Here is an 11,840-nt window from a genome sequence, read left to right as displayed (position 1 = left end):
ATCTTGTGATGCCCATACCCACATAGCTGTAAGGTCATATGTCAAACACAGACATGCATCGAGCTTCGCACACAGCTCTCCATACGCCATCCTGAAACAGGTATTGCAAACATTGGTATTTACAATGTGCAGACAGGATCCATTGATTTTTCCAGTAATGCACTTATTAAGGATGTGAATTATTAACATGCACTTTATCCACAAATATGTTCTCTGTACAGTTTCTTGAGTTCTGGAGATTTTTGACACTAACAAGCAGAATCTGAAAAAAAAGTGATGAAATATGGTTAACATGAGGCTCTCCAATGACAACAGTTCAAAGGAAATAAACCAGCTAGCTCAGGTAAGATTAAAAATGTAATAATACAACTTTATCAATGGTAAAAGTTATGAATAAAAGCCACAGTTTTGCCAAATACAACTGAAGCTAATAAAACTCTACTTACTCTTCCTAAAAAGGGGGAGGTGCCAATTTGCAGACTCCCAGTGATGTCAGAGGGTAGAAGAAACTTTATGGTAATTGAGGTCCAGGCCCTTCTTAAAGAGGGTAAGGAGACTTTTGTTAAGTCTCTGGGAGTTGAGTTGGGGATCAGGACTGCAGGGCGAGGATCAGGGCTCAGAGAGGAGAGAAAACCAAACACACGATGAAAACTTTGGTGCTGCTTGTTTTAGCATTTGCTACTACAATATCTGCAACCAGTGAGTATACAGCCAAAATTACAGACAAGAACGAACACCAAAATGTTGTTTAATGTGTGTTTTATAACTTTTTCTTCTAAAGGTATACCTCTGAAGAAGAAGAAAGTAACTTCTTTGATATTTACTCTTAAAAAAATCATATGAGGAGATAAAAAGGGTAATGGCTTTTAAAAGCACCTTTTTAATGTTGTTGTTTTTTAGCCTGCAGGATTATACTGATTTCATTGCCCACTTTTATGAAAGAGAAAAATAGGAAAACTACAAATAAATAAAATAAAAAAATTAATCACCTGATGGGATTAAAAAAAAAAAACAGTATTTGGGGAGCTAAATATGTGTTTCTTGTTAAGACAGAGTGATTTGCTATGTGTGATGCATGAACTTTGTACCAGCAGAGGCAAAGTGATTACTCTGGATTACTGTGACTGAAGTAAATCAACACATTTCTTCATGCCCACCAATTACAAGCTTGTTTAAGCTTAGCTTTTCTTTGGATAGCTATTTAACGCTTGTTTCATGCCAGTACACTCTCCACTCTGTTAAAAGGAGGTGCCAGAAACACATTTTCACAGTCCAATTTCATACCATTACACTATGTTTTATGGCAATTTTGATTAATGACTTTAGACTTCTAGGATTTCAAAGGTGATTTATAAAGTCTAAATTTGTATTTTTATCTTTTAAGTTCTGAAAATCATTAATCATGTCACAGTGGGTATATTTTAGGCTTGATATCTAAAAAGATATCAGTGTCTTTTTCATATTCACTAACACATCACTATCTGGGAGAAAAGGGCAGTGAGTCAGTCTCTGGGAGCACTCATTCCTCTCACTGGGATTACTGATGTTGCTGCTCAGCTGATAGTCACATGAAAGGGATTGAGGGGGATTGCAGGTCCTGTGACTCCCACTGCCAAGAACCCTGACACCCCTCCACCTTAACAATACCAAGAAACATGAGCAGACTGCACCGTATCTTGACAAATAAATATAAAGGCCACAGGAGTTTAACTTGATTACAATGTTGAGCTGAATGTGTATCTACATTTAATGGACATAATTAAAGTTGTGGGAGCTGGCAGAATAACACTTGCTGCATGGTGCCATTTATTTTCTAAAGAGTTTCAATGAATTCTTACAGGGCAGAGAAATCGCTTCACTCGCTATCGATCATGGAACTCACGCGTGTACCCAGTGTGGAATGATGGAGACCCAAGATTCAGAAACTGCTGGTTGGGTGAGCTCATTGATTTTTCTTTTCATTAAAGAAAAAAAATTAAGATCATGAGATGCTCAGGCTAAAGAAGAAGTTCATCATAAGAACTCACAAGACATGTTATTTTTCAGGTGGTAACGTAACCTTCGATCTTAAGAATGATGCCCCCACCCTGACTGGAGCAAAAGCAGGCTTCACTATTAATCTGAATTTCCCACCAAATCAGACGGTGCTCCCAGGAGGAGAGGTGGTCTGGGCAAATAACTGCACCGTCGATGGTAGGAAACCTTCTTACCAAGGGGGGTTTAAAGTAGAGGCATTAGCCGGTACCATAGATGTAATATTAGCAACTTAACTTTTGCAGAACCAATTTTGTAGTTTTTTCAATAGTTAAACTAAAGTCCTACAGTTGTAATGTACCAGATATGTCTTCCTGCTGCGTGTTTGATTAATGGTTACTGTCTGTGTCAGGTAAACAGTATCAGGAGGGTCAGGCTGTGTATCCAGACCAGGACACTGATTGGACTGGAGTTTTCCCAGATGGCACACCTTTCAACAGGAGCCAGAACAGGAAGCCCCACTATGTGTTTGTGTGGAAAACATGGGGTAAGACCAAATGAACTGGCCGGGCTACCAACTCTGACAGAGGGGCACAGGGATCAACCAAATACGCACAGTACACTCATAAGGAGATGTAGCCACAGCTATAAAAGTGCATAAATATACTTCTTAGATTTTAGAGGCAAAGCAGGAGACCAACAAGAGTTTTTTTTTCCTCGGGTGCTTCAGTGAACTCATCACACAGTTGAACCCAGTGTAAGCGTGGAATATCGTCAACACATTGACTCTTGTTTTGGAAATTTTGAGTACGGTCATGCTTGAAGTTTCAAAGAAACATAAGGGGTACATCCCAAAGTCTGACCTCCATCCATCTGCTCAGTGTCCTCCTCGCACTGCAATAACTTATAGCAATATGTTTTTTGGGTTTTTTTTTTTGCTAACTTAACTTAAAGTCGAAGTCTATCAGCAGAACTCTGCTGAGGGGGCACAGGGACTTTATCAGGCCTGTCCATAATGACGAGGCTGCAGTATCCCAGAATCTTTATTATCTTTTTTTTCTGATTAGCAAAACCTGGGAGAAAAATTTAATTAACAAAAAAATGGCATAATGTGATTTCATATGGTTAGAGTAAGAACAGGTGCAGCAACTTTTACTATGAAAACAGAATTTTTTAAGCAATTTTCAAGAAACTGTGTCATGGTTCCTGGGTTGATGAATCAATGTTTTGGGTTTTGCTGGTTTATGAAGTGATTTACGTTCTAGTACTATACTGTTTTATCCTAGCTTGTTTCAGTCGGCTGGCTCCAACTTTACATTTTTACTTTTAGTTATATCTGCCATTTGCCAGTGAGTTGACGTCTGTCTGCAGAGTCCTACATCTGGGTCCTCTCTCTGCCTGCTACACAACCATTGCATGGTTTCACAACTCCATACACGGAACTGTGTATGGAGTTGTAAGATCATATTCAGTCATATACCTCATATAATACCTGCTCGTTTAAGCTACTTAAATGTTTGTTGTGCTTAACTTTATTTTTTAACTGTTATAACCAAAGATTTTCACAACTTTGGGATGAAGGTGACGGCTATAAAGTATAAATGATTACTAATAGATGTAAAAAAATTAAATCTTCACCGTATGGGACTATTCTTTATCTCATCTGTATCAGTCAGGTCATGAAAAATGTTTTGCTTAAATGTTTTCATTAAAACAAAATTGATGTTGTGATATTAACACTATTTGAAACAAGAGATATTTTGGACCAGGTGCTTCCCATTTTTCCATGTTCATCATGAGCAGATTATGTGGCGAGCATCACCTCGACCCCACCCTGTATGTCAGGCTTCACTGATTATTGTGCTACTGTCCTCTAAATCACCCTAATGTGACTGGGTTTTAGGGCGTTACTGGCAGGTGGCAGATGGACCGTCCTCTTCACTCACCATTGGTACAGACAACATTCCCCTGGGCTCCTACAACATGGAAGTCGTCATCTATCACTGCCGTGGCAGAAACAGGTTTATCCCCCTCGGATATGCCTCTACAGTCTTCACCATCACAGGTGACCACTGAAACAGTCTCTAAGCTCCAATTTGAGGGAAATGATCCTGTATTTATTTCTTTTCAGAGCTCTCATCATGACAGCTCTTTGTTTTTTGCTCCGTCATTAGACCAGGTTCCATTTACCATATCTCTGGCCCAAATCAATGATGTAAATCAGAACGACCAGAACTTCATCCAGAACCAGGCTATTGGCTTTACCGTCAACATCCACGATCCCAGCCAGTACCTAAACAACGCAGAGATCAGCTTCACTTGGGACTTCGGTGACAACAGTGGAACTCTGATCTCCAGGGAGCACACGGTCACGCACACATACATTGCAGCTGGGACCTTCAAGCCTCAGGTGGTCCTGATGGCCAGCATCCCCAATAACTGTGGAAACCCCACTGCAGGTGAGATCTCAGAACTCATCAGTCTACTCTTTACCTTCTACATGTATGCTGTTTCGCTCAGCAGCTTTGTGCTTTTCTTTCAGCTGCTCCTGTTGATGCCTCTGCTGCCCCAGCAGTAGTTGTTATGGCCTCCAGCCAGGCACCTGTCCCTGCTGTCCCAGTTGAAGGAGGAGATACAATAGCTGTGGATGTTGTTGCCTCAGACTCCACTCCAGTGGCTGCTTCTGTGCAGCCCGCAGATGCAAACACAGACGATGGAGAAGCAGCTGCTGATGCCGACACAGAGGTCGTGGTAGTTGCCTCGGTGGCCCCTGCAGCAATAGATACAGCCGTTGTTGTCGCCATCACTGCTGCTCCTGCCGCAGAGGTAGAGCAGGAGGCAGCTGATGCAGAGGTGGTCCCTGCTGCCACCGTTGCACCAGGAGCCGAAGAGCCAGCAGATGCTGATACGGCTGCTGCAGATAATACTGCAGAGGTTGCAGTTGCCACTGAAGATGTAGCTGTGATTGATGCTGCTGCTGCTGCCTCGGTTGCCCCTGTTGCAGAAGGAGAAGAAGTCGAGGTGGCTGAAACCATCACTGTTGCTCCCATCACAGATGGAGCTACAGAGGAAGAAGCTGCAGATGGTGTTGAAGCTGTAGAGGCTACTGCTGCTGCAGAGGTTGCGCTAGCTGAAACACAAGCCCCTGCTGATAATGTTGTTGCGCCTGCTGCCACTGAACCCACAGCTGTAGAAGAAGATGTAGTTAATGTGGAAGTGGAAGCAGTGGAAACTGAGAACGAAGTTGCAGCTACTGCAGCTGCTGCAGGTGAGCACATACTGTAAATTCAAACACCCATAAAGAAAGGAAACGATTCCTCTTCTACCAGAACTTTTAACACAATCCTCTGTTTTTTTTCCACGAACAGTTGAAGACGAGGCTACACCAGCCGAAGGTGAAGTTCAGATTGAAATGGAAGCAGATCCAGCTCAGGTTGCCCTCGTTGTGGCTAAACGACAAGCACCAGAGCTGACAGCTGACTGTATGGTCTACCGCTACGGCTCCCTCGCTACATCTGTCGATGTTGTTCGTAAGTCACAACAGTCTTCTTCTTTAGCCTGCACCCTTTACAATGGTTCCCTATCCTTAGCATCTTCCTTTGTCATACTAACACTCTGCTTGTCCTCCATCACTATATCCATGATCCTCCTCTTTGGTCTTCCTCTTTTCCTTCTGCCTGGTAGCCTCATATTCCACACCTTTTGCCCAGTATGTCCACTTTCCCTCCTCTGCACATGTCCAGATATATATACTATTATATATACTATAATATATATGACACTAATGCTTTAACAGAAAGAATTTTAGTAATATTAAAATCTCTCTTTCATCCTGTTTCAAACCTGCAGAGGGTATCGAAAGTGTTGAGATTGTACAAGTGGCCAACGTTTTGTCACTGGAGACGGCGTTGGATCAGAATGCTGTGGACGTCACTATTTCCTGTCAGGGAAGGTGAGTAAAACATTCATCAAGACTGCACAAACTAAATCAATAGAAGTTTCGTTTAGTCTGGAGTTTTAAACACTATCTCTATTCACACTGCACTCAAACCAAAAACATTCAGTGAGGTAAGTTTCTAATCATTGTGACTTCTCGTTAAAACTCGAAACACATACGATCCAAACACCTGTCGAACTCGAACCAACCACTTTAATGAATCAATGTACAAATTTACAGACAACAACATTATAGTATCAACACAGTCCAACAAACATAAACTATCATAATAGACTGTTATGTGTCATTTTTTTTGTTTAGTAGATTATCTTTATAGAGTTAATACATCAAGTCATAATTTTTTTCCTTGCAACAACATCTCTGCATCCTCAATCTCTCCTTCCTGTAGTCTGCCAAGTGAGGTCTGCACTGTTATCTCTGATGCTGACTGTATCACGCCGGTGCAAACCATCTGTAATGCAGCCTCACCCTCTCCAGACTGTCAGATGATCCTTCGTCAGTTCTTCAATGACTCTGGAGTATTCTGCCTTAATGTCTCTCTGACTAATGATGTCAGTCTTGCCATGGCAAGTGCAAGAGTCAGTGTGTCAGTAGGTGAGTAAAAGGAAAAACAATAACCAGAAACTAAAATGAGCTAATTTACAGAGTTTTTTTTCTCATTTCTTCTCATTACGTGCTTCATTTTCAGCCTCCGGTGGTTCACCAGCTGGAACTGCTGCTACCGTGCTCGGTGTTATGGTTCTCGCCTGTGTCGTCTGCTGTATTGGTTTGATGTACAGGTAAATTTAGGAAACATTCGTATAGTCAACAATACTGACATGACTTCAAGCAAAAAATTTATTTTAGCCACGTATCTGTAATTTATGTACATTTATGTAGAATATTTGTTTCTTTGCATGTTACGCAGGAATCATGGATCAATATGCATGCAATGACCACGCATTCCTAATTTAAAAAGACACGTCAAGCTGACCAGGAAAACTGAATATTCATATTACATTTTAAATATTGCATAAACAGTTATAGGTGGAGTAAAGGCCCAAGGATAGATTCCTTTGGAACATCACAAGTGGCTGCTTATTGCATTATAAATCATATATTGCGACATCCAGTATAAATTTTACCTTCATCAGTGGAATCATACAATATTTTATAAAGTTACAGTTTCTCTTTGCAAGAATTAGGTAAGAAAACTGATTCGACCCACTTTGGGCCTCTGTCTCCTACATTAAGTGTCTTAGCCAGCCCGGTGTGTTAGTTGAGTTTGACACAAAGACTGAGAGCAGCCCACAGGCATTATAAAACCAGAAAAGCGGGTTTAAGCTTAAGTGCCTTAAACCTGCATTCTCTCTGAACGCCACCAGATGGCGATAGCTGTGGTTACACAAAGACTTCCAGTCCTATAGAAGTCTATGGGAAAATAGTTTCCTGTTCTGACCTCTGCAAACACTTTCTTGCGGAGTTTATGGGCTTCTTCGCTCATGTTGGGCCCTATTTAATAAAAAATTATGTATAATTGTAAATCTTAGTTACACTATGTTCCAAAAAGGAGGAATATCTGTCTGGTTGACAAGTTGTTAGCCAATTAGCAATCAGTTTAACAGTCAGACCCACCACCTGTTTTGTTTTTCGGGGGGGCGGGTAAAACCAAGTTAGCGACAGTGTGAAAAGACAGTTGTCAGTTTGTTCCTGATTGATGTTGACTGTTGATTGTTTAAATGATATTGCTATAAGTGCAATTCTTCTAAACAGGCGTTTCAAGCAGTACCAGCCGCTGAGAGAAGACCGTGCTAATAATGGAGGCATCTCTGCAGTAACATCAGTGCCTTTGCTCTTGTGGAACTTGCTGAGTAGACAGTCACCAGGAGAGAGCCGTCCACTGCTTCAGGGAAGGATTGTGTGAATACTGTCGTTAATAAATGCACTCAACATCAACAATATTTGCTAACATATCGCCTATAAACAGAATACTGTCTGTACTGTCTCTGACACTGTAACTCCCTGCAATTAAACCAGAACCAATGAGGTGAAAAGAAGCCCCATGTACAAGATATGTAGGAATCAGGAGTACCTGTGGAACTGTAAAAGTGTGTTTAAGGTGTTCAAGCATTTGAAGTGGAAACTGATATTTATTTTGATCCATAATATTTGTATTAATTGGACCTGATAGTTTAGAGAAGTCATAACATATTCTCTTATTTGTGGCCTACATATACTAAACCTATTGGAAAATCAATACTAGCACATTTCCATTCAATGTCTTTACAATATAAATGAGAGAAAATGTATAACTGAACATCATTTGATACCCTGAAATTAATAAAATGGAACTTTATCACCATTGTTTGTTTGCCTGATTTTTTTCAGTCATTCTGAAACTGATGCTTGATGCTTTTAGATTGTTTATACCCACTTTTGACCTTACCATCTGAATAATGAGCAGAATTTGGGACTTGGACCAAATAAGGTTTTTCTAATCTTCTATTGTCTAATTTTATTAAGTCCTTGAGAATTATAACTTCAGTTTCCTGTCCTTGGCTGACAGCAGTAGCACCCCGTCTGATCTTCTGGTGCTGATTTGATATTTTGTGTACTCACAGATGCTCTTCTGTATATCTTGGTTGTAATTGGGTTACTGTTGCGGTTCAAAGCAGCATAGCCATTCTCCTCTGACCTCTGACATCAACAAGGCATTTTCACCATGAGACCTGCCGCTCACTGGATATTTTTCGTTTTCAGACCAGATGGCTGTGTGGAAAATCCAAGTAGATCAGCAGTTTCTGAAATACTCAGACACCTGGTACCAACAACCAGGCCAAGTTCAAAGTCACTTAAATCACCTTTCTTCCTCATCCAGGTGCTCAGTTTGAACTTTACAGGTCATCTTGCTTGACCATGTCTACATGGCAAAGTGCACTGAGTTGCTACCGCATGACTGAATGATATTTGCAGTAAAAAGCAGCTGAACAGGTGTGTTGTGGCAGGTGAGTGTACAAAATTCAAGTGATAACATTAATCTGTAGGTCAGGAAAGCTACAGTGATGATAGCTCAAGAGATGGAATACGTGCTGCATGTGTAAAGAAGCTTCTTAAATTTGCAGATCTACAATCCATACAATTAAAAAAACATCCTGTAAAGCTTGAAAGAAAAAGCCCTGATTGAAAAACTCACATGTAAAGTACCTGGAACAATGCAAAATCAACTCAAAGTACTTTCCCCAACACCAAACAGCAGTTTTCTTAAGTAGAAACTAATACATGGCACTCAAAAATCTATGACAAAATACACAGGATGCCTTGTTTGGACTACAACATTATGAAATATGTGAAACCCTATGGTGAACATTCAGGAGCAGCAGATGTGGTCAGGAAGTACTGTGGTTGTAAGAACGCTGTAGCTGAGTGCACTGAAAAAATTATTACTATCAATATCATTCTCCACTGGAGTAAAATGATTTACTATAACACAGCAGGCTACACTCAGGCACCGAAGGAACAAAGCACTGGTTTTAGTAAGGTTCATGTATGACACACTGCAGTAAAGGAGAAAAGGCTGACGTCATTGCAGCAATCTTTCATGGAAGAGGCTTTATATAGAAGAAAGACATGGAGTGAAAGGGAAGCCAAGGGGAATATGGCTTTCATATTATTATTCGTATTCATGAATCAAAGTCTAAAGTGACATGTATTCTTGTTTCAAATGTTAATTATTGATTCTTACTGAAAAATGGTTTTACTGCTGTAAACTGAGGCCATAAAAGCGCACTGTAAAACCAAGAGTTAATATGCATATGCCTGCATCTGCATATGTGCACTGCTCCACATGTCCTTTAACTGTCTCACTTAAATTGCATAAACAAGATTCCAAATGAATATCCTTCCTACGGCTTGCTCACGACTGTGCTGCTCCATTACACTAATGACCAAACGCAGCCATTAATCATGCTCAGCCATTAACATGTCTCCTGGTCACATGTTCTCAGTCCTGTTCAATCACTTCCATTCATTCCTGACATGCTACTCAGCCAAGACACGACCCAATAGCCCTTCTGGGAGGCCATTGTTTTTCACTGATGATATATATCGCAGCCCTCACAGCATTGTAGCTGTTGCTACAATCTCACCACTTGTCCCAGTCAAAGCAAGATACATTTGGTGCTGTCACCCAGCTCCACTGAAAGATTCAGGAGGTCCAATATCATTTTTCCTTTGTTAGATTACTGGCCTTCTTCAAACTTTTATTCCGGACAGTGAAACCAGAGATGAGTCAGTGAGGTGACGCCACCCAGGCAGCCAAACGGCTCTGATTAATTTAACACACTCTTTATTGCTCACCACTCCCTAGCAACAGATCTAGAAATGGATGTAGTTTCCTTCATCCATCCTCAGCACAGCAAAATCTTCTACAAGAAGGACATGATGATAAGCACTGCTGCAGCCCACCACATCCAGCAGTTTAATGGGAAATATTAATGGAACATATTGTTTACACTCTTTTGCATTCATAACAACATGTTCAGCATGCATTATGTTATCCTAAACAACACAGTATTACCACATCGTATTTTTTTCAGAATTGCTTGAACCATTTCTAGTGCTTTTTTGTACCTTTTAACAGTCCAAACATTCATGCCTGCTTTAAAGTTACAGTGTGTGAAATTGAACCACTAGATGTCAGTAGATTGCGGATTGCAGTCAACTGAATTCTATATTTTTTCCCCTTTAATTTCAAGTGTATAAGGGCACCTTCGTCATGGTGACGCCATGTAAGAAAATTATGTTATATTTACCTGTGTCACTTTGGTGGGTACTTTGGAAGAGGCTGTAACACATTGTGAAAGGAGTCAGTGTAGTTCACTTCCATGTGATGACAGCAATAGTGAAGTGAGTTGTTTGGGATGTGCGTAACGTTTCTGTCATTAAGCGCTACTTTTCCTGCTGCCAACTTGTTAATGTTAGCCATTGTTAGCTAAACTTTCTATGAAGTAGAGCTAACATTGTTGGACTTAGCAAATAAATTCTCATATAATATCAAAATGTAATCATACTGTATTTAGAATTGAGCAATCAGGGACACTCGACCCAAACACTGGCTGGCATAACATTAACAGATTAATATTTCCAGAAACCAACATCTGTTCCTATGTATTTTTAATGGATTAGTTCATAAGAATGCATCAATTTGTTAGAAGACACAATTACACTCCGATCAACGTATATCTATGAGTACAACAACAACTTTCTGTTTAATAACCTAAAAAACGAACTATACCTTTAACTACTGACTAACCAGTTTCGAAGGCATTTGATATTATCAGATTCTTCACACAACTACATTTTTCACTTCTTAAACCTACACACTTATCTCGATTTGTATGAAAGACTAAACCCCCAACAAATTCTTCACATTTTGATTTTTGCCACCCTGAAACATCCAAAAGTGTTATCATATTTGATTTGGGACATTTATAAGTCAGATATTGCTTGTAACACGACCACTCTGAGGGAGAATGAGCTCAACAGAATCATCCAGAAATTCTGACTTTTTTCTGTGCAAAATATGAAAGTTAAAAGTGAAATTAAAATGACAAAAAAAAATATGCGTATTTGTAAATGTTTGAATAAGTTAGGTTTTTATGCTGTAGTTCTCTGTGCTGCTATCACTGATCACTGCTGTTCAACTTTGATCTGATATCTAATCCCAGACCACACCCAATATATGAACTCCCTTCACCCCGATAATGAAATCTCAGCACAGTATATTTACTCCCTATTTTTCCACATGAGTGTGATATCTGCTTTCATTTGAAACACGATGCACACACTGAGTTCAGCAGGTTGAAATGGGAAAAGATATTCTATCCTGACAGTGTCAAAGAAGAAGCATTGAGGGCATGCCCTCTCGGGA

At 40.2% G+C, this 11,840-nt stretch overlaps 1 protein-coding gene across 1 annotated transcript; it reads left to right on the top strand.

The window, feature by feature from the left end:
* Window positions 1-551: 551 nt before the first annotated feature.
* pmela (premelanosome protein a) lies at window positions 552-8,273 on the top strand. The gene is made up of 12 exons (XM_063474296.1): window positions 552-699; window positions 1,841-1,936; window positions 2,047-2,193; window positions 2,387-2,521; window positions 3,878-4,039; window positions 4,149-4,433; window positions 4,517-5,242; window positions 5,343-5,504; window positions 5,824-5,926; window positions 6,321-6,526; window positions 6,621-6,711; window positions 7,685-8,273. Exons 1-12 carry the CDS (start codon window positions 645-647, stop codon window positions 7,833-7,835), a joined length of 2,319 nt encoding a protein of 772 aa, XP_063330366.1. The 5' UTR covers window positions 552-644; the 3' UTR covers window positions 7,836-8,273.
* Window positions 8,274-11,840: the final 3,567 nt, after the last annotated feature.

The sequence above is a fragment of the Pelmatolapia mariae genome, linkage group LG5 (assembly GCF_036321145.2).
Source record: "Pelmatolapia mariae isolate MD_Pm_ZW linkage group LG5, Pm_UMD_F_2, whole genome shotgun sequence".
In the NCBI taxonomy this organism is placed as follows: domain Eukaryota; kingdom Metazoa; phylum Chordata; class Actinopteri; order Cichliformes; family Cichlidae; genus Pelmatolapia; species Pelmatolapia mariae.
The sequence above is the reverse complement of the archived record's forward strand: the minus strand, read 5'-3'. Positions and strand labels throughout refer to the sequence as shown.